This window comes from Enhydra lutris, unplaced genomic scaffold (genome assembly GCF_002288905.1).
Source record: "Enhydra lutris kenyoni isolate GAN:26980312 unplaced genomic scaffold, ASM228890v2 scaffoldscaffold53, whole genome shotgun sequence".
Classification (NCBI taxonomy): Eukaryota; Metazoa; Chordata; class Mammalia; order Carnivora; family Mustelidae; genus Enhydra; species Enhydra lutris.
Window position 1 is genome coordinate 2,558,734 of NW_019154137.1, and position 23,335 is coordinate 2,582,068.

The window sequence follows — 23,335 nt, forward strand, 5'->3', positions numbered from 1 at the left end:
GACTTTGTTCTCTTGCATCGCTGCTTAGAAAGAAAACATTTCTAACTGGCCTTTCTCTCCATCAACCTCCAAATAGCCATAATATCCTCTGGCCAGCAACAACTAGCTCTAAAAACATACCCAACTATCTGGGCTTTTAAACAACAAAATCTTGCAAACAGAGAAAACGCATTGCCTTACCTTCACTCTTCATCAAGACGTACTGCATTGCCACCTTCTTTTGTAGCCATCTGTCTAGCTCATATCCAAAACAATAGGTCAGTTGGTTTGGTAGGGGGCTGCCTTGGTGAAGAGGCCCATCATTTTTTTTTAAATCCATTTATTGATTGAATATTTGTGATATCTAAGGTCCCTCTCTCTCTGAGACCCAGTACTAAACAATGGTTGACACGGAAACGAAGACCCAGGCCCTGCCCTCAAGGATCCATGCCCCAGGTTCAACATCCACCCCCCCACATCAGCTCCACATCAGCAGTAAAATCTAGGCTCTAGGAAGCCACAAGAAGGTTCCATTTTGTTCTTCCAAATCAAGTCTTCCACATCATGCTCTACTTCAATAAAAATTGAAAACAGGGCGGCTGGGTGGCTCAGTGGGTTAAGCCTCTGCCTTCGGCTCATGTCATGATCTCAGGGTCCTGGGATCGAGTTCCGTATCGGGCTCTTTGCTTGGCAGGGAGCCTGCTTCCTCCTCTCTCTCTGCCTGCCTCTCTGCCTACTTGTCATCTCTCTCTGTCAAATAAATAAATAAAATCTTTAAAAAAAAATTGAAAACAACCCCACGAACTGTTGCGTTTAGTCCTGTCTTTAAATTCAAATTAAAGTCTTATTTTATGCCTGATGGTTCCTTTGCAGTGGTGGGGATGAGGGATGTCAATGAGGTTTATCATTGTCTAGTGACTTTTGCCTCACTGAACTGATATTCACTCACAGTCACATATCAGTCCTAAGTGGCCCCACAATTTAGGGAATGGGCACACGTCTGAGTAAATTTTACAAAAAGAAGTTTTGTAAATTGAGTCCCACTTAACAGAGGCCTACGGTGACATCTTTTGTTTGTATTCCCTCTTTATTCTTCAAACCACAAATTTGTTGGTTAAATCTGGATTATATCTACAGTAAAACCTCAGTTGAATCTCTCAGATCATGGTTCTGCTCCAATTTTTTTTTGCTGATTAAACAGAAATACTTTTCCTGCCTTAGTAAGTAGAAACTGGTAACCATCCCCAAAGTAGATTACAGGGCTTCAGACAAACCTTGTGACATCAGAGATGGATCCCCCAAAAAAGAGACCAAAAAAATTGCAAAGTAAATGCAGACTGAGTCTAATATTATTAGAAATTTGATAGGAACTTGCTTGCTTGTGACTTCATTTTTTTCCTAGGGGTTAAACACAGTAAACAAATCAAGTTCTAGTTGGCAAGATTCCACTGGGCTACTTACCCTCATCGTTGGCCTCCAGAACTTCCAGACTTCCAGAAACCTCACTAAGGGATTCAGCCATAGTAGGATCACTAAAGGAAAATATTGAGTGAAAAAGCAAAAGATCATCACTTGATATCCTGGGCATAACACACTCATTTTACCTCACTCCTTATCCTTCCATTAGATTCTTAAACCATTCAAGGAAAACCAGACAAAAAGAATTGCCATGAGAGAGAATTACCCTTCTTTAAAAAAAAGATCATGACTTCATGTATATGAAATGTCTAGAACAGGCAAATACACAGACATATACATGCAAGAATTCATCACTGCATCATTTTAAATAGCCAAAAATTGGAAGCCATCCAAGTGACCATCAAAAGGCTAATTCTCCCATGACTATGATTCTACGTCATGGGAGAATCACCCGTCTCCACCAGTACAGATAATCGATTGAGCATCAACTGTAAATTTTCCCTTCAATCTAACCTTTTAAGCAAAAGCTTGGGGTGGCTGACAGGTCTAGGGAAACCTGTCTGTGGATAACCAGATCATTAAAAATCAATATTGAAATTTTTTATGGGAGTTTATGTGGATTGGGGAGGGGGAATCTGAGCAGCACCCTAGCCCAGACAAAGGATGCTATATTCATGGGAAGCTGTAGAGAGGCGGGCAGAGTCCGGCCTCATAAGAAATCCCCCAAGGATCTTGATCTGACTAGCTGAAGGACCATCAAGTGGGGGTTAGGTAGTTTCTGGAGCCCCTTCCCCACCCCTGATCTGCTCAGCCCCCAGACATAGTCAAACTGCCATTGCTGTCTCATGGATGGATTCCAGGTGGGTCCTGTCCTGCCCCCAGCCACATGCGCCCCCACCCCCCACCCATACATCACCGGAAGTAGAGAGGGATGCCCGTGGGCTCTGAGGTTAAGCCAACTTGAGAGGTCACCAGCAAGAGTGACTGAGGTCTTGGAAAGCGAATGCTTCCAAACCACGGTGAGGGCTGACAGGGCCCTGCTGTCAAGATGGCTACAGACCCTCTCACTTTGAAATCCTGTGATTTCCCAGGGTGTGTGTTCTTTCTTACCGTGGTGAGTAATAAACCCAACTCGTTCGATGACAGGTGTGTCTCGGCCGGCCTTGGCTGAAAAGTATTGATACTATGTTCAAGTCACTCAAACTCTATGAACCAATATCACAGTTCTGCCTGCAGATGACTTAATCCCAAGCCCATACAACGCTCACAAATTCTCTCTCTCTCTCTCTCACACACACACACACACACACACGCGCACACACACATTCCACCTGGAGATTTGGGAGGAGCAAAGGGATGAAGAAATTCAGAATTGCCTCAGAAATTCCAAGGGAGGACTGGAGAATTCCTTGGGCCAGCGGCAATTCACATCATGGGTGAGTTCCTGGGCCAGTTTAAAAACATACCAGCATCCCCCCCGCCCAAAACTAAAGAAGGCTTTTTAGACACTGGGGAAATAAACTCTTTCTGAGCTTTGGAGAAGTCCATAGTAAAGGAGCATGCTTTCCAAATTACCAGGCCGTGGCCTGGTTATTGTCCTTAACCCAACACTGGTGGGGGCAGAAGACAGCGAAAGAAGACAGCGAAGCAACAACCAAAGAGAAAAGTATAGAAGCCAAGAGGGAGAACAAAGAAAGAGGACATCTTGGCAGTATCCGAATCCCTTAGAGCACTTAATAGAATTTCTCGATTTGACTAACCCTCAAGGGTAGACCGTCTCCCATCCTTCCTGGCACCCTTGCCTCACCCTCTAAAGTGAATCCCAAGGGCCCTGTAGACACCACCACCATCAGCTGAACTGTCTCCCTGTCTCAACCACGCAACCAACCAACAAACCACCACAGCGAAACACACATGCCTCCCCTTGATTTGCAATTCTCTTCCCATTACCACCCCATTTCTCCCTGTCTCTTTTAAGGAAAACTTAAAAGTTGTGTCATCTATACTTACTATCCTTATGTCTTCACTTCTTAGTCTCCTGGGCTCAGAGAGTGAATTCAGGCTTCCAACCCAAACTCCTTCCAAAGGACCCTACCAAAAGGGTTCTTACTGAATGCCACAGCGGGTTCCCAGACTTCCCAGCAACATGTGACACTCCCTCTTTTTTGTATAATTTTATCACTTTGCCTTTTTGACCATCATACTCCCTGATTTTCCTCCAACCTCATTGGCTGATTCTTCTCAAACTCCTTTGCTTTATCTTTCTCCTCTCCCTGGATCTGAAATGTTGTAGCCCTTAAAGCCTCTGTCCTTGGCCCTCTTTATCTGTGACCTCTTCCTTGGTAGAAACCTGAACGTGAGCCACCACTGCAAGCCACATGTGCCATTGCAGAATTCCTAGTTAGTCGCATTTAAAAAGCAAATGAAAACGGTGTGTGTGTGGGGGGGGGTACTTTGACCTCAGCAGAGCCCAAACATGATCATATTTTATTTAACTCAATAGAACCAAGATAGTAGTGACTTGACAGGTAATCATCATAAAACTAATAGCAAGGGGATATTTTACGTTCTTTTTTATTTTCGATGCTAAGTCTTTGAAATCCAGTTAGCATCTCACACATACGGCTCATCTCAATTTGAGCTGTTCAATTTCAAGTGCTCGACGGTCCCAGGTGACTAGTGGCTACCACATCCTAAATGATCTCGTTCAGATTTGAAGTACCATCTATACACCTCTGTACTACATAGCCTTATAACCAACTGCCAAGCCAACATCTGCGTGGAACTCTTGCTTCCCCTCATACTCACTTTTCCCCCTACCCCGGTTTTCCCCAGCTCTGAAAAATGCCACTAACCAAATGCTCAGACTGAAATTTGGGAGCTCCTGATTCCTCTCTTTTCCATCTTACGCCACATCTAATCCAACAGCAAACCTTGGGAGTCCTCCTCCTTGGGAGGACTACGTATTTCTGGAATCCAGCCATCTCTGGCCCCGTCTGAGCCACCATTATCTGGTTGCTGCATCATAGTAATGACCTATCGATCTCCCCGCTTCCATTTGCGCCTCCTTACTTTCCACATGGTGGCCATGTTAGTCCTACCAGCCCCCTGCTCGAAACCCCCCAGTGGCTTGCCAGCACTCTCAAAGTCTCAGCTCCTTACCCACCCCCACCCCCGGACTTTATGTGATCTGGCCCCATGCTCGTGCCCCCCTGACCGCCAATCCTGCCACACCCCTCCTTCCTCCCTCACTGCAGCCTCACTGGCCTTCTCATCCAACATACCCAGCCCCTTTTGATCTCAGGACCTTCGCACTTGCTGCTCCCTTTGCCCAGAGGGCTCTTTCCCTGACTAGTTCCATGGCAGGCTCCTTTGTAGCTTTCAAGTCAGCTCAGATGTTCCCTCCCAGAGAAGACCTCCATGACTATCCTGGCTGGAGCCTACGGTTTCTCTCCATCACATGGTTCTTTATTAACACCTTTACAGCCCTCAGTGGTACTTAAAATCATATTCTATAGTAATTCACTTGTTTCTTGTCTGTCTTCTCTAGTAGAAGGTAAATTCCATAAGGTCAGGGACCTTGTGTATTTTGCCCATCACTGGATCTCCCAGCCCCTAGAACGGTACCCAGCACACAGCAGGCACTCAATAAATGTTTGGTGCACGAATGCCTCAATTCAGTAAAAGAAGGGGAAGTAACACAGGAGCCATCTTTGTGGTCAGAAATTTCTTAGAAGTAGAGGTGTGCTATAGGAGCATTTATCTGGGGGGAGGGATCCCCTTGTTTTCCCAGCTTTGCAGGGCCTTCCTTCTCTCTTAGTGAGGTGGGGCCTGCTTCTAGGTTGTTCATCTATGCAGAACCAAGCACGCTCAGGCCCCTCCTGTCCTCAGTGTAGAGAATCCACTCCTACGTGTCCCAGCCACAAGAACCCTGGGTGTGGAGCCCTGTTCAGCTAGGCTAAGCCTAGAACCTCACAGAGGAAGCTTCAGGAACAGATACCCTGCCTCCTCCTACTTAACAGCCCTCCACCACGGGCAAAAGTCCTTTTTGCTCGCCTTCAGGCTGACCTTATTAACCAGAGCTTTGCTTCCCAAGTACCCTCCCTCACAGAGGCATCATTGCATTTCTTTTTTTATTTTATTTTATTTATTTATTTGAGAGAGAGTGAGAGAGAGCATGAGAGGGGAGAAGGTCAGAGGGAGAAGCTCCCCATGGAGCTGGGAGCCCGATGTGGGATCAATCCTGGGATTCCAGGATCATGACCTGAGCCGAAGGCAGTCGCTTAACCAACTGAGGCACCGAGGCGCCCATTATTGTATTTGTTTCATGTGTCTCAGGACAGCTAATCTAAATCTAAGGTGTATTGGTTCCTTCATTATACCAAGCCTCTTTAAGAGTGGCCTTTGGGCCACCTCCTCTGCTCTGTACTTTTGTGTATGATACTTAGCAAAAACTGCTATCATTTCATTGGTATCTCAAAAAAGTCACAATGTTTGGTCTCAGATACCAGCTTGACCGTGAGCCTCCCTGGTTTCAACTAGTTCATCAACTTCCTGCTTCCGGCAGGATGGGAGCCAAGTCCTTGACTCTTGAAGTCCTCGGCAATCTGGTGTCCCCTGCCCCCCTTCTGTTGTACTAGAAGTCCACCCCCCACTCATACCCTCACATCCAGAATTACCCATCATTCCCCAGATGCACCATATGCTGTCAAGTTTGGTGCTCTGTCCACTTGGCCTAGAACGTCAACTCTTTCATCCCCACATCCTTAAAATCCTACCCTTTCCTCCAGACCCAGCTCACAGGTCACTACCCGCGCCCCATGCTTGTGGCCCTTTGTGCATGCTTCTATCCCACCTGATGTCTCCTTGAAGACAAGGACCATGTCTTGCCTCTCCAGATGTCACCAACACCTAGAACGAGGCCAGGTGCACGGGAGGCACGCACTGCGTGTTTTTCTGGATGGGTGAACACAAGAGCAGGGAGTAGGGGGTGCTGCCCCGACAAACAGGAAATTGGTAGGGAAAGCAGTCCCCTTTTTTAAACACAATGGGACAATACAAAACACATTGTGGGTAAAAATCCCCTCAGCACGAAATCCACAAAAAAAGCTGGCAAGTTGAATAGGGAAAGATGAAATAAAGGACATTTTTATCCAGTAAATGAGAGGCCTTCAGAACCACTTCCAGGGAGCGTAAAGTCATGTAATAACGGTTGTCAGGAAGCCTGACCCAGCAGGGATATAAAGTTTCATTATCGGTCACCGTTTAAATGCTTACCTGCCCTTGGCCAACCCTGGAGGCTTAGGCCTCACAGTTCTCTTTTGCTTCTCAGACTGTCTGACTTGAGGGCTAAACAAGGGCTCTAGGGGGGAAAAAGGAGAGAAACCACAAGGGACTAATGCCTGTCTTCCAAGGTCGTTGAAATTTTTTAATTACAGCCTAGTTCAACTTCAAGGTTTCAGCAGATTTTGCTTGACAGTTTGCTGCCTTCCCAGTGTGGGGAATGCTAATGGAAAGCAGCTGGCCTCACTTTGTAGAAAATAATCGAGTAGGCTGAAACCTTTTCAGAAGTAGAGTCTGTGGTGGGCAGAATTCCAAGTGGGCGTGCCCTGTCTGGGTGGGCCTAGCCTAATCAGGTAAGCTCTTTTTAAAAAGCATGTCCAGAGGTCAGATAGAGAAGTCAGAGAGATTCGAAGCCATGGGACACACTCTCCTGTTGGGTTGGAAGGAACAAACCGCTATGTCATGGGGTGTGAGGACCACGTGGCAGGGCCTAGCAGGTGGCCCCCAGTCACTGAGAACAAGCCTCGGAGGACCTCAGTCCTACCATCTCCAAAGCCTAAATTCTGCTGTGCACCAGCCCATTTGGAAGAAAAGCTCTGACTTCAGATGAGTCCTCGGCCACAGCTGAAGCCCTGATGTACACAGTGCCGGGACACCTGACTCCCGGACACCAGGAGGGGGTACGTCCATGTTGTGCGAGACCCGGAAATGCAGATGACTTGTTACACAGCAATAGAAAATGAATACAAGTCAGCTCTAGTTGAGGAAGGAGGCAGAAGTAGGGTAGGTTTAGAGCCACAGAAGATGAAACACAGAACGTGGTAAGCAGCCCTCGGGATTTTCTGCTCCCTTCCTCCAGCCCAGTTAGCTCTAGAACTTCTGCTTGCCTATATCCTGGGTGGAGGGAAACAATCCTGATGGCCACTTAGTCTGGCCCAGAGAGCCCTTGGCTGGAGAGCTGCTGGAAGCAGGAAGTGCCGCATGGCTTTAAAGGCGGGGAGCCTTAGGCCACCTTCAGTGACATCTTCAGTGACTTCCACAAAGCCATGCCTCTGAGTGCCCAAAGGTGTCAGGAGGAAGACAGACGAGCGATAGACAGTCACTTCTCTACACTCCACACCCTCGCCTACAGGCGTATGACCGCCACAACTGTCAAACAGATGTCTAAGCATGCTCTAGGGGACTCCTGCCGAGGACACCTGCTCTAGAAAAATTGTCACCCGGGCCTTTCTCCCACTCGAGGAGGCCAGAGAAAAATGCAAGCCTGCCACCCTCTACATCCCTACCATAGATAGGGAAGTCTATTTCAGGAATATCTCTTAGCACCCTGATCATCAGAGGAAAGATTCCCCCCCCCTTATCTTAGTGGGGCAGCTACAGCAGCTGCCCTGGATTGCAACTTCTCCTCCTCCTCCTCTTCTTCTTCCTTCTTCGTGCCTTGTCCTCCTCCCAGGCTTCCATTTAAAAGCTCTTTACCTTGCCTCCATGTCTGCTTTTCCTCCCTCCCCATTGCACCCCACCGCCCCCCCCAATAAACCAGTAGAAGCTCAGAAAGACCCAACTCAGGCCACCCCTAACACCTTCCATCCTCCAAGGGTTGCAAATGTAAAGAGCTTGGCCGGAAAGCTGCTTTCTGCCATCTGTCCAGTGGCCCCAGAGCCTAGCTGATGGGGAGTCTCATTATGTCTCGTCAGCCCACATATCCTACGATTAAAGTCTCTGTTCTTGCAGTCAGGGGCAAATGATATTACACAGTTAGCCTTGTGTTAATGAAATTGCGGAGCCCTACTCTGTGCCAGGTAAGCACTGTGAAAACTGGTTTTACATGCATTCTTTACCAAAGCCTCACAATAGCCCTGTGAGCTGGGCACTGTTATGTCCATTCCTGTTTCCCAGATGGGGAAACTGAGTCTCACTCACATGAGGTCAGCTGTGCAAGGTCGCACAAGGAATAATAGAACTAGGACTCAAACCCAGTTCTGGAAGATTCCAGGGAGCCTGAAGTTCGACCACCACCCTCTCCTTCCTCCAAACTTGGCAAAATCTGATAAACATTAAATGCACCCCCCCACCCCTGCCCCCAAAGAATCTCCCATGCTGGCCTATGACAGGACCCAAAACTAGGACAACTAGCTGGGTCACCCTCAGCCCCTAACATCTGGATCAAGATTCGTGGGCCAGTTTAACAACAAAGAATCCTGCCCCCAGTGGCTCACTAGCCACACATATTGCAATGAGCTCTCACACGTACTGAAGGGGACATGTCTGTTGCATGGGCCCCTGGGCTGCCAGGCTGGAGTAGGGTACCAACCAGGGGAGCAGGAAGCGTGGGGGCCCTGGGGGACTCAGGGGAGAGCCAGGATTGAGTCAAGGGGCCCCAAGGATGGATTTCACAGCTCAAGTGTGTGTTGGGCACCAAGGGCTCTGCACCCGACCTCTCCGTCAGCACTCAAGCCCATACCAAGCAGAGTGTGTCTGTGGCTTTTATTTTATGAGGTGTTTGCTGCAGTTGGTATTATTATAGCTCCTAGCGGTCCATAATCCATCAGTTTGGGAGGGGGGGGTGAAAACTCTCCAAGTGGGGGAAGGAAGGCAAAAGAAGAAAGGAGGTGGTGGCCCTGGTGCGGGGAGTGAGCTCTCCAGGGCTGGTTGGAGCCTGTGGGCTATAGCCCAGAGACTTCCTGACTTTTGAATTCAAAAGGCCCCTAGAAGATGAGACACAGGTAGTCATTTTTTTGCAAGGGGTTGGGGAGGAGGTAGGGAAGCTAAAGGAGGGAGAAAACCAGGCCCCAGGAATATGCGCCCCCATGCCAAGCTGCACCATCCATACCTTTGACAAAGGCAACTTGTAGCTTTTTGGTTTCATCTTAAGGCCCTTTAAGCCCACCGGGTGGGGGCCAGGGGACGCAATCTCAGCTTTGCCTCATGGTTATGGTAACTAGCCCTGGCCTCCAGTTCTGAAGGGCAGGGAACAGAGGTCTCTGGACACACTGTGCCTTAACGGGGAGGGAGTGGAGCCTGGAGGAGGAGGTTGTTGTCCCCAAAGTTTACGTGCCCCCTGAAATAAAGATGCACCCAAGAAGCTGAGAGCCCTGGCCATTCTTGATCAAGGTGATATCTGAGAGCCCGAGACCCCAGATTTCCTTAGCCCTTAACCCCACAGACAGCCCTACAGCCAGGCAGAGGCAGCTGTGCACTTAGAGTCACAGGAAGGGTTACCCAAAGGTTCCCTGATCCCCAAATCTCTCCTTTTCCCCTAGCCATGGCATTGCCTGCTCTTTCCACATGGCCTTGAATCCCCACCATTGGAATCACTCCCTCTGAACCAGGTCACAAAGTCAGAACTGTCTTTCCCAAGGCCCCTCTCTTTGCTACCCCAAAGTCTTTTTGCAGACCTACTATGGGTTCGGAGTTGCAGTGACGAAATACAGAAGTTAGCACCTAAGGGACAGTTAATGTGGGCACACATCAGCTCATTCGATCCTATGAGGTGGGTACTATTGATTCCTGATCCTCCCCATTCTGTGGGGAGGATCCTGAAAGGCTAAGTAACTGCCCAGGGTCACGGGCAAGTCCATAGGCAAGACGAAGTCATCTGACTCCAGGGCCCATGGGATCTACATAAAATTACCCACTCCCCGCTGACGAGAAACAAGCACACGTGAAAGATTTGAGAACTGTCTCTGAGTAGGAATCAGAAGGCCTAGGTCCTGATTCTGCCCTTCCAACAGATTACCTTTGTGGCCTCAGTTCCCACACTTGTAACGTGAGGAGGTGAGACTAAATTATCACGTGCTCTCTTATGACGTTTTTATGACAAGGACCCGAAGGCTAAACTCTAGAGTACTGACTACATAGAAGAGAGGTCTGTAGGCCCCAAGAGCCTGGGAACAGGAAGCCCGAATGTGCATTGCCAAGGGGGGAGGGGAACAGCAAAACTAAGCCAGAGAGCTAAGATCTCGAAGTCAAAGAACAAGGGAAGGTGAGGGGGAAGGGAAAGAGCAGGTGAAAGAATCCGGGAATGGAAAGTGTGTAGCCGCAGAAAGTTCTAGAAGGTGATTTTGTGGGTGGCTCCCTTTAAAGTAGCACAAGGCTAGAGGAATCATGAAAGGCCTGAGAGATGAGACCCACCTTAAGACGGGCCTTCTGCTGGGCAGAATAATTTGTTGTCAGCTTGAGCGCTGAGGCACTTACTTGAAAGTCAGCATAGGTGAGTTGGAGGTAGGGGTGGGGGCAGGGAGGTCAGATGACAGCCACAGACCCTGGGCCACCGGAAAGAGCCTGAGAACCCTGGCCAGGAAGATATGCTCGGGACAATGAGGCATGGTGGCCCCTGCTTCCCTTACATCCCTTTTGCCCCAGGGTCAAGTCTGCTCTCACACCTGACTGTCCCACCTCTTTGGTCCAGCACCAACAAAAGAAGCCAGAAGCTCCCAGACCAATACCAATGGGCCACGGGAAGAGGTGCTGGGACAGGGGACACCAAGACGGCAACTGACTGGAAAATACAGTGGCCCAGAGCCTGGCGCTATTCCAGACACCAGGAGGGCAGAGAAGGTGGGGATTTCCTGAAGGAGGGCCTGGAGCCAGGCCAGGCCAGAAGGCTGCTAGTTGAGGAGGGGAGAAAGGCCCAGATGGCCAAGGGCAGAACAAAGTTTCCCGGTTCCCTTCTCCTGTGTTCACTACTGGCCACAGAAGCAGAGAGGAGCCCAACGCACAGTTTTCTCAAGACATTCTCACGCCCGTTCGTTCCCTCCCCACCCCCCCACTATGTGGTTCCCTGGCAGGGAAAGGAACAGGGTTGCCACTTGGAAGAAGTCAGTGAGGTGTGCAAAGCTCTTCCCAGTACAGTCACCACCTCAGGGGAAAGGAGAGTGGCAGTGAGAAACTGGAGAGCAGCTATCTCCCAAGTTTCCTTAAAATTGAAGAATTTTGGGTCAAAATGGCCTAGGAGAAGAAGGCCCACTGAGGGGAGCACCTTGGAGGAGCACTACAGTGGGGGCAGGAGACACCTGGCCTCTCCCCACCATGGACGCCACTCTGCTGCCCACTTGAGAGTGACAGAGAAAGACCCGGCCAGCATCTAAGGAATAAAGGAGATAGTGTGTGCAAAAGAGCGCCGTGCCCGGGACAAAGGAAGTGCTCACTGAACAGTAGGTTTTTTGAAAGAACTACAACAGGTAGGGATTTGGGTGTGAGAAATGGGCTTGACTCAACATCCTGTCTGTCAAACATGGATGCTTGGACCCTCCTCAGCCCTGGGGACTCTCACTCCTCATTGGCAGCGGGGGCGGTGGGCCCAGAGACCTGCTTGCTTTCTAAGCTCCCAGGCAATCCTGTGGTAGAGGGTCCAGGCAACCCCCTTGAGGGAAACACTGCTGTGAATCACATGGGATACTGGGCATGACTGGGACAGAAAAGCCAAAGTGGGAAGCCATAAGACATCGATGGCAGGACCGGATGGTGAAGAAAAAGCAACTTGAATGATATCTAGAGTGGACTGTGACCACAACGGAAGGTATTTCGTTCTTCTAATAAACATCTCTAAAACTTGACCCTCCAATGAGGCCCGCAGCAATTTTTGGAGAGTTGATGTCTCAGCTCTGCTGTTAATGAGCCCTGAGGCCTAGGCACGTTGGATGCTTTCTCTGGGCCTGTTTTCTCACCTGAGAACTAAAGGATTCAATTAGACCTAGGAGTCCAGGATTCCTTTTAGCCTGGGCATTCTAGGATTTTATGTTTCATTCAGATAATTGATGAAAATGCCCAGTACATCCCTGGAGAGGCCAGAGAGGCCCATCTAAGACCAGCTTGAGTTGGCCAAGAGGGGACCAGCCTTCAGAACAGACCCTTCAGAATCCTGTCAATATTTTCAGAAAACTCTCCTACTTTTTGATTGTTTAGAAACGATTTTTAGAAAACAATTTTTTCCTTTTCTTTGTCTTTTACTTAAAGATTATTTATTTATTTGAGAGAGAGCAAGCAAGAGAGAGAGAGAGTGCATAGAGGGAGAGGGAGAAGCAGACTCCCCACTGAGCAGGGAGCCCAACGTGGGGCTTGATCCCAGGACCCTGAGATCATGACCTGAGTTGAAGGCAAATGCTTAACTGACTGAGCCACCCAACTACCCCCTAAGCTATTTTTTTTTCCATTTAAAAAAGCAGAGGCTGTGGAAAACAGTTTCCTTAAAAAAAAATTCAAAATAGAATTACCATATAATCTAGTAATTACACTACTGGGTATTTACCCAAATAAAATGAAAGCACCAATTGAAAAGCTACATGCACCCCTATGTTTATTGCAGCATTATTTACAATAGCCAAGACACAGAAGTACCCCAAGTGTCCATCAATAAATGAATGAATAAAGAAAATGTGATATCTATATCTATATCTATATCTACACACACACATATATATATATGGAAATAATACTCAGCTGTAAAAGAATGAAATCTTGCCATTTGCAAGAACACGGATGGACCTAGAGGGTATAATGCCAAGTGAAATAAGTCAGAGAAAGACAAATACCATATGATTTCACTCATATGTGGAATTTAAGGAACAAAGCAAACGAATAAACAAAGAATAAAACGAGACCAAAAAATCAGGCTCTTAAATACAGAGAACAAGCTTGGTTGACAGAGGGAAGGTGGGTAGGGAAATAGAGGGAATTCAGAGCACACCTATCATGATGATCCTTGTGTAACATACAGAATTGTTGAATCACTATATTGTATACTTGAAACTAATATAACATTGTATGTTAATTATACTTCAGTTTCAAAAAACAACAAAATAATTGCCAGGGTTGCAGGAGATTTGACTTAAACTTCTCCACTCATTCTTTCTGCCCTTTCAAAAAATATATTTTTGAAATCTTCTCAAGTCAGAAACCCATCCCTATGGGGGAGCTAACTACCTCATCCCAGAGACCCTTCTGCTTTCTCCAAGTCTGAAAGAGAGAACATAGGCCATCTCTGCATGAAATAAAGTCTTAGGTCTTTGACACTTGGGCTTCTGAAGCCACGGGCACAGTGGAAACACTCCTCACATGACAAAGTAAAACTATCTTCTTCAAAAACAGGGGATGGAGGCTTCGTGGGGATCTCCCCCAACTTCTCTCCCTTAGAGGGCTTCTGGAGACACACTGTAAGTAGCACACATGAATAGGGAACTCACATAGAAAGCTCTGTCCGTGTGCTTTATGCAAACTCAGGGGGAGCAGACTCTTCTACCTCCTCTTCTGGGCTCTGCTTAACCTGTGGGTAGGCAGATGCACCCCGGCTCCCAGGGCCCTTTCCTTTCCCCAACCCCCACAGACATCAGAGGAGATTCCCCCTTTGACTTACTTTTCTCTCCATTCGTCCAGAACGCTTGAGCTTAGGGAAAAGGGAGATCTGAAGCAGCGAGAGCTGATGCAGGGTAGAGAACTAACATGACCCATAGCTTATGGGATAGGCTGGTCCTTGGCCATTGAGGTCCGCAGGACAGAAAATAAGAGATAATGACCCTATTGATGGAAAAATGCAACATGACTTGAGCCATCTTCAGTAGCAATCTTGTGAGACACAGTGCCTGCTGGTTTGTTGCTCTTTCCTAATCCATATCTAGACGTTCCCATGCCCTGTATCTCTTCTTTTTCTCCCCTCTTGTTTCCATTCCTCATTTTGAACATCTCCCTTCTATGCTTTAGTGGATAAATGAATTATATTGTTATAATCTTGTCGTGTTTGTAACAAGGAATACAGCTTCAAATGTTCAAATCAGATGAGTGAAATGGTTTATGTTTCTACTTTCAAAAGAAAAGTCAAGTAAGTTGCTTTAATAGTATGGCATCCTTTGTTGATTTTTTTTTTCCCGTTTAGCCTTGGCCCCAATAAGTGAAACTCTTCCTCTCCCTATCAGGCTCTGAGCCTTTTAAAGGACAGAAATGCAAACTAATAATGATCTTCACAAGCTGTGTGACCTGGGACAAATTGTGTAATTTCTCCATGCCTCCGTTTCCTTAGCCATGAAATGAATCTGTCTTGGGACAGAATTTGGGAAGTGGAGGGAGTAGGTAGTTTGAAGGTATGGTGGTCACAATATCGTGTTTTTCTGCAACGTTCTTGATTCTGTGATTCAGTAGTGTCCATGCAGACCTTCCTTTCTTGCAGAAAGAGAAATCTGGCACCTTGACCTTCTGAAGAGGAAGGATAATGTAGTTGCGAAAGGGTTAGGCTGTGGAGCTACACAAATCTAGCTTTGAATCCTGCCTCTTGTTGATTAGCTGCTTGTGATCTAGGGCAAGTCAGTGAGCTGTTCAAAACCTAAACTTCCTTATCCGTGAAGTGGGGCTAAGGGTAGTGCCTTCGTCCTACACCACCTGTGAGGACTCATTCATTCTAGAACTGTTTGTTGGGCACCTGCTGTGCACTAAGAGATCAGAACAGTGCTCAGGAAAGAGAAGGGTCCCGTTCTCACAGGCGATTTGGTAACTAACTCATAGAGAGCTCTCGGCATGGGGCGTCACACACAGTCAGCCCTCAGGACCTGTTAGCTATTCTCATCATCATTCTCATCCCATGGCATTGATGACCTGTGTCCCCTGTTCTCCGACTCTCTCCCAAAAAGTATGAGATGAGACTTCCTGCAGTTAACTATACTCTCTCCGGTGGCCCCTGGTGGCGGGCTTTGTAAATGGCCGTGGCGTTGAAGGCTGGGGCCCGGTGGCTGCGGGAGCACAAAGTTTGCTGGGTCTAACATGTGCCCTTTGCTCATGAGCCGCTACTGGATCGGCCGGCCGTGGATATGGCTGAAGTTTAAATTCCCAATGCTGGGAAACCCCCTGTCCCCAGAAAGCCCCTCTCTGGGCACACAGAGCATGGTGACTTCTTTCAGAGCCCTCCCAAGTTCAGGCAAGGCTGCTCAGTCTCCTCCTTAACACTGTATTTGTGACTCACTCAGAGCCCCGTACTTTCTTCCTTTGCCCTCACCTGTCCCAAAAAGGTCCAGACTGCTCTTCTGCCCTTCCTCCTCTCAAGAAAGACCTAAACAGTTTTCCAGGGCCCTCAGCCAACACTTTCACTTTCTTTTCCATCCCAGAGGAACAGAAAGGGGATGATGACTGATTAAGTGGCTAACATTTGCTCATCAGACGGCAAAGGAACTCATGTTTACTGAGGGCCACCTATGGGCCCCATCAGTTACCTGATTCAATCCTTGTGACAACCCTGGGAGGTAGGAATCCTTATACCCATTTTACGGAGAAGACAACTGAGGCTCAGGCAGGCTATGGCCTTCATTCACCCACAGCCATACAGCTAGCAAGTAATACTGTGAGGATTCAAACCCATGTCTGGCTCCAAAGTGTCAGGTGATTTCCACTCTATGGTGCCCAGGATTTTCAGAGTGTGTGGCGCTCAGCCTAGACACTGTGCTGGTCATGCCCTCAGAGGGCATGGCTTGAATGGACTGCTGTGAGCTGCTTCAAGGCCCACCCACTCCCCTAGGGCCGGATGCCCTGCTCCTTCTTTAGCAGCCTGGGAGTGTGACATTGTGAGGAGCTCCTGGTTTCCCCGCTGCTCTCCAGTGCACCTTCCCCATTCAGGCACCCTTGTTTCGAATGCATGACAATTCTCCCAAGAAGTTCCCAAGTTCTCCCAAGAACTTCTGTGCCGACTCTCAGTGAAAGCATTCTTGCGTGTAAACTCAAAGCATAAATCTCGCACTTATAGGGGCTCTGTCCTCTTCAAACCACCTCCAGAGCCATTTGGTCCTCCCAGCAATTGAGGGCGAGGGAAGTAGCATTATCGTGACGATCGCGTTTCTTATTCCCATTTCACAGATGAGAACAGCAAGGCCCAAGGAGGCACACCTGTAGTCACTTAGTGAGAGCTGAGAGTTAGGGCTCTGCTTCTGAGGTGGCCTTTCAAGTATATCGCAGGTGACATCTTGTTTAGAAGCCCTGAGCAAGTCCCACTTACATGACGACCATTACTATACTGACCACAGATCACGGGCAATGATTAACATCGTTCAAATGCTTTCTGCGCTGGGCGCTGAGCTACATGCTTTCTTGCATGAGCAATATTCATTATTGCATGGAATATTCATCAGCTTCGAAGGAGTAGGTCGCATCATTACCCCCGTTTTACAGATGAAGAAACTGAGGCTCGGAAGGCTTAGATGACTCAAGACTGTCAAAGAAAGTGGTTGGTCCGTAAGCACGGATTCAGGACTGTCTGGCCCCAGAGCCACGCACACCTAGGGCTACGGTGTCACTTGGCACATGTGTCTGTTTCACTTTAAATTCGTTTAAGTGAAATAAAATAAAAACTCAGTTCCCTGATCACACCAGCCACATGTCAAATGCTCAGTAGCCATACGTGGCTAGTGGTTCTTGTTCCTGGGCAGAACAGCCCAGAAACTTCCATCACCAGTAGAAGCTTCTATTAGATAATGGTGGTCTGAACACTTAGGGTGCTCGTCTTTGGACGTCCACTTGGGAAAACCATTATTAGTGGAAGGCAGCGTTTCTCAGTCTTGACACTACTGACATTGGGGACTGGAAAATTCTTGGTTGGGGGGTGGGGGAGACTCTTCCCAAGCACTGCAGATGCCCAACGGCCTCCCTAGCCTCTGCGCACTAGATGTCAGTAGCACACCTTCCCCCTAGTCGTGAGAGCTAACAGTGTCTCCAGACATTGCCATGCGGTCCCTGTGGAGAAAAATCAGACCCCATGTCCCTGCTGAGAACCTCTGGCTTAAGGTTACCAGTGTATTTGCAGTAATCAGATGGCCAATCTTTCACTAGCTTAACCTCACCGTCTGAAAACAAGCTATTTCACCCAAACTCATGTCTCCTACTGAATCAGGGTTTCCAGCAATTTGCCTTCAATGGGTGATTTTAATTGGAGACGTCATTAAAAGAATAAAAGCATTGGAAGCAACAGAACTTAAGTGAGGATGCCAAGAGGGGATTGCTGGAATGTCCTGTTCAATTAGGTCCTCCAGTTTCCTAGCCACCAACCATAACTATGAATTTGTAAAGGAGGAAGCCATCTAGGTGGCTCAGTCGGTTAAGTGGCTGCCTTTGGCTCAGGTCATGATCCCAGGGTCCTGGGATCGAGTCCCGCATCGGGCTCCCTGCGCAATGGGGAGTCTGCTTCTCCCTCTGCCTCTGCTCCTTCTCCCTGCTTGTGTGCTCCTTCTCTCTCTCTCTCTCTCTCTCTCTCTGAAAAATAAATAAATAAATTTTTTTAAAACATTTGTAAAGGAAAGATACAACCGGATTGGTTTAAAAAACTAGAAGAATGTTAAAGGAGCAAATCAATTAGGAAACGACAGGAACGACCAGATCACATACCCCATTTTGGCTACCGATTTCCAGAAATAACAAACGACAAAAAATTGTGCCCCTTGAGAAATTAGCGAAAGAATCCCCCAAATGCTAAAGCTGGTCCAACACAAAATGGACTTTCGAAGGCTTCAAATGACACCCGCCTGAACATTCTCATATAAAATGCTGAAATTTTGGTTCTTGACAAAATAACACACGTTTCCACATTTTTAAGTGTATTCTCGAGGAAACTCAACCTCCCTACAGCAAACAGAACACGCAGGACACTGCTAAAGACCAAATAAACCGAGCCAACGACATCTTCAGAGAGATCTCCAAAAGCTTTAAAAAAAAAAAAAAACAGCTTTAAAACAATTTCCTCATAATGAATTTTTATGAGTTAAAAAGTTTACCTATATTGGGGCGCCTTGGTGGCTCAGTGGGATAAGCCTCTGCCTTCGGCTCAGGTCATGATCTCAGGGTCCTGGGATCGAGCCCCGCATCAGGCTCTCTGCTTAGCAGGGAGCCTGCTTCCTCCTTTCTCTCTCTGCCTGCCTCTCTGCCTACTTGTGATCTCTGTCAAATAAATAAATAAAATCTTAAAAAAAAAAAAAAGAACTTGCCCCTAGTGAGGCTGGGGGACTAGAACCCACCACTCTACCAGCTCTCCTACAGCTTCCATGAATGGAAATTTCACAGGGGGACCACAGATTAGCAAAATGCAATACCCAGGCTGTGCCCCTTGCCAGGGAACTGGACTTCCCAGCTTTTCTTCTAAAACAAGGAGGAGGAGGAGGAGGGGAAGGAGAACAAGAGAACAGGTTGAAGGTGGATGGGGAGCAGCTCCAAGACCATCAGCTACTGGAAGGACCTGCGGGTTGAGACCTCCTCCAGCCTCTGGGTGCCAGGGGCCTCCGCAGGGCAAAGAAGGAATGCATTGGTCCCCTGAATCCTTGCATCTAGAACTCATAAAAAGTCAGTATTTGTAGCCTCTGGTCTCCAGCAGCATCAGGGAAGGTCTGCATCAGGGAAGGTCTGCAGCCAAGGGGAGCCTGCTGGCCCATCCATTACAATACCTACACCCCGGTCAGCTGTCAGATGCCTGTTGCCAAATCACTAAGCCTCACCTTCCTGAACCCTGTTCTTGAGTCGGAGAAGCCGAATGGCACTATATGAGGGGCCCACTGCCCTGGCAAGCTCCCCGAGATGGCCGCCAAGCATCAGAGTGGCATGGAAGCATTGAAATCCTACGGAAACGCACATTGTCAGGAGGAATCCAACATCGCGCGTCAGTTTGACTGAGATCCAGCCCCCAGAACCAAGGATGCCAGGGAGTCAGCCAAGGGGAAGTTCACAGCCTAGAGAAGACAGAGGCTTAGAGAAGACAGGCTGGGAGGGAAGGGCAATGTTCAGGCCCAGAACACCTGGAGTGGGAAGGGGACCATAGTGGGAAAGGGGCTGTAACTGGAGAGATTGGGGTCGCCAAGAACAAAGTTGCCCTAGCTCACTCTTTTGCCTTGGGCTCGAGCTGCCTTTGCAGCAGCCCCAGCCAGATCCCACAGCATCCTGGGGTGGTGGGGAGGAGGAGGCACATGCTTCCGGTTCTCTGCTCAAAAGGTGATCCTTCCTCTAGCACACGCTACACACCACAGCTCTATGCTGCAAGTCAGGGTACTCAGGATTCTGATCTTGGAATTGCCATTGACTGTGTGGCCCAAGGAGAATCACTTAATGTCTTTGGGGCCCGATATCCTCACCCTTAAAATAAAAACATTTTCACCCATGCCACCATTATAGGATCTTGTCTGGTTAAGAAAGTTCTTTTGCTTGGAGCGCCTGGGTGGCTCAGTCAATTAAGCAATTAAGAGATTAAGCGCCTGCCTTCGGGTCAGGTTATGATCCCGGGGTCCCTGGGATGGAGCCCTGCATCAGGCTCCCTGCTCACTGGGGAGTCTGCTTCTCCTTCTGCCTCTGACCTTCCCCCCACTTCTGCTAGCTTTCCCTCTCTCTCTCTCTCTCAAATAAATAAATAAAACACTTTAAAAAAAGTTCTTTTGCTTTCCCTTCATCTCCTCATGTACTGGCACATAATTACGGTGGCACATAATTCAAGACCACTAGTATTTTTGTCCCTTCTACCAATAAGCATATTCACAAATCCCTTGATAAATTCCTGCCGTCCCCTGCTGTCACACCATGTCTGTGAAAATAACAGGACTTACTGGCTAGTTACCTCAAGCAAGAACTATATCCATCATAACCAGTTCAGAATTTAAACACCAAAACCAGTCCCCTGGGGACAAACAAACAAACATCTCCAACTCATCAAATAACCGTCCACACCTGGAAAATCTGGACCGCAAGTGCGATCTGCAGAGAAAACTGAACCAACTTGTGTTTCCACCCGTGTTTCGACTTCCAAGTCCTGCCTACTGGGGTTCCTTGAAAGGGCGCTCCCCTCCTGATATGGCCAAGCTGTGATTCTAGGAGCCCCTCTTGTTGGAGGCGCTGAGGGGATGGAGGCTGGGAGGCTGCGTCTTGTACAGCTTGGAAGAAATTTCGAAACCTCTCCCGGACTGAGCTCATACCCCCCGCCCCACCTCTTGCAGACCTCCCTTTACCGGGCTGGCCGGTCCCTAAGCAGACAAGCTTCCCAAGGGGATCTTGGTTCAGTGGACAACACGCCTTCACCAAATGCTTGTGTCAAACACCGTGCCTGCTTGGCTGTGGGAAAGGAAAGCACACGTTCCTCCCACAGTGCTGAGCACACGGCTTCCCAAGGAGCAGGTGTGCCATGTTTTCGAAGGTCTACGGGTCTCTCTCCCCGTTAAGTCCCCTGAGGGACTCCCATCCACGTACTTACAGAGACCGTGGTTCCTTAACCTCCTCAAATGCCTTCTTATGGTGTCTCCCGTTCCTTCAGCCTCGTTTCGGTAAACGGTCAGATGAGCTCAGGCCTTCAGCCGGGGCGACAGGAAGAGCCGCTGGTCCATGAGGGCCGCTTTTCCACCCCAAAGGCCTCAGGCTGCCCTGGATCCCCTCCATGGAAGGCAGACATTGGGATGAAGGGACCCTGGGGAAGGCCCCTGGTTCAAGCAGCAGAATCTGATACTCTCGGGCCAGGGAAGAAGGGCCCGATGCTCACCTGGGAGCGATAACCTTGCCTTTATCACTTACCACAGCAGTGGCTCCATCTCCCTCGCCTCCCAAGGCCTCCACGGCCAACCTCTCTGTCATCTGGTGCCACAGTGAATTACGTAGAGAAAATGCCCTCATTGCCACCGTGTGTGTCCAAGGCCAGAGGCTCAGGGCACGGCAGTCAGGTGAGCCCCAGAGGCGGGGTTTTCAAAAAGATGCCAAAGGCACTTTTCACAGGTAGACACTCCAGGCCCAACAGGAACAGGCTACAGGGCCAGTTTTGAGGCAACAGCGGAAGGGGGCCGCCAGTGTCCCCACCCTCCCTGCCCGAACCACCTCCAAAGGGGGACACCCTGGAAAATCACATCAGAGGCTGCCAGTCTCTCTCTGTCCGGTGCCTTGCCATGAGAGGAGAGAGCAGCGGGGGCCATGTGCTATTGGAGACCTGCTGTGATCGAGGTGAGTTTCTGGCCCCGATTCAGAGAGTGACAGCTTCATGAATGGCACTGGAGAATAATCACGTACCTCGCACCCCCGCTAATGAGTTGTACAAGTGGGTCCGTTTGGCTTAATATCTTTTCCTGTTGTCACTGTCCGCAGTAAGTACACATGACACCCCAAAATACACTCGCGTTGTGGGTGCAATGTTTAATTTTAAATTTAGAAAATTTAGAAGACAACTCAGAAAGGTTAAAGTGATTTTTCTCCATTCATCCAAATTCTGCGCTTTCCATCTCTCTTTCCTCCCTTTGTCCTCTCTCTTCTTCTTCTCTGTCTCTCTCTGTCTCTGTCTCTCCCTGTCTCTGTCTTTGTCTCTCTCACTTTTTGCCGCAGCGTCTCCCCAACCCACCCGCCCCCCATATCTGAATTTTCAGCCCAGCCAGCTGCTGACTAGGGCCAGAACCAAACACTTCGGTGTCACTGAAACCCACGATTTCACTGAATGAATGATCACGGCGAAGGTCATTTCAGCCGTGTCCCTAGTCAATGAAATTAGCCTTGTAAAATCCCGGTCCGCTGGGCGCTTTATTGGACGGGGACGCACGTTTATTACACGTGCACGTGGGAACCTGTAGCTTGGCCCTCGTCTCTCTCTCTGGCTGCGCGCCCCCCGGGATAGAAGCATCCTCATGGCGCTGCTGTCCCTTCTCAGACCCTCGAGTCATTTGTCACGTGCTCCGGGGAGGCTGCCCGGGTGCTGCGGACGACCCTGGCTCTGGGAGAGAGGTAGGGCCTCCTGCGGGGTGGGGGACCCCGGGAATAGCGGTACTCCCGGGTCCAACTCTTTTGCAGCTTGGCCGTCTCTTTCCTACGCGGCGGCCCTCCTTCCCTCTGCGAGGCGACCAATCGACAACCGCAGCGGCCCCAGCGAGACGCCCCGCCTCCCCCGCCCGGCCCCTCCGCCCGCCCGGGGCAACTCAGGTGAGCCAGGTGCTGCGGCCGTGGGGGGCAGAGAGTGCGCCCCTCCCCCGCGCCCCCCCCCCACCCCCGGCCCGCGCCGCTTTCCCACGTCCACCGGCGCCCGGCTCCCGGCGCGCGCTGCCCCAGGGCGACGGGTTCGAGCCCCGGCTTCCCGGGCTGACTCCGGGCCGGCCCCGCCGGCAACGAGCGCCCCACCCTGGGCGGGAGAGACCCCAGCGGCTGCGGCCGAGCGCTCCGCCACCATCGGCTCCCCGGCGACTTACTCTTGATTCTTCAGGCAGGCATAGAAGCCAGCCATGGTTCTTCGGAACCGCTGCGCCACCCCGGGGCGGGTGCCGCGGGCATGTCTGCGGAACAGCTCGGCAGCCAGGGGTCCGCACGCACGGCCCACGCCCGCGGGCCAGTGCACAAACCCAGATAAAGTTTCTGGTCGAGGCCTTTCGCTGTCTTCTGAACTAGGTCCAAAAAGGGCCGGGCTTGTTCCTTACAAGGCTGCGAACTGTTAACTCCCCTTTTTCCTCTGCCTCCGACTTCCCCCTACTGCAGCATCTTCAGTGCAAAATACCAGATGCTCAGTCTTAGCCCGTTTGTATCCCAGCGGGGCTAAGGAGTATGCGGAGTCTCAAGGTGGGAAGCCTTCTGGGCTTAGCCGAGACCTTTACCTCCGGGCAGAGAAGGACACTCATCGGCTTGGGGAAGGCCATGTGAACAAGTCACTTTCTGGCATTTTAGATTCTGCAGGCTGGCGGGGGGGGGGGGGGGGGGGGGGGGG

The 23,335-nt window shown here is 49.5% G+C and overlaps 1 protein-coding gene across 1 annotated transcript in view; it reads right to left on the reverse strand.

The window, feature by feature from the left end:
* LOC111157220 (KIAA1210 ortholog) overlaps positions 1-23,112 on the reverse strand; it is a 67,333-nt gene extending 44,221 nt beyond the window's left edge. The window contains exons 1-3 of the mRNA XM_022518512.1: positions 23,105-23,112; positions 22,827-23,018; positions 1,441-1,511 (exon numbers count right to left, since the gene is read on the reverse strand). Coding sequence (XP_022374220.1) covers positions 1,441-1,511; positions 22,827-23,018; positions 23,105-23,112 — 271 coding nt within the window. The remainder of the gene's footprint in view (positions 1-1,440; positions 1,512-22,826; positions 23,019-23,104) is intronic.
* Between the last annotated feature and the right edge of the window lie 223 nt (positions 23,113-23,335).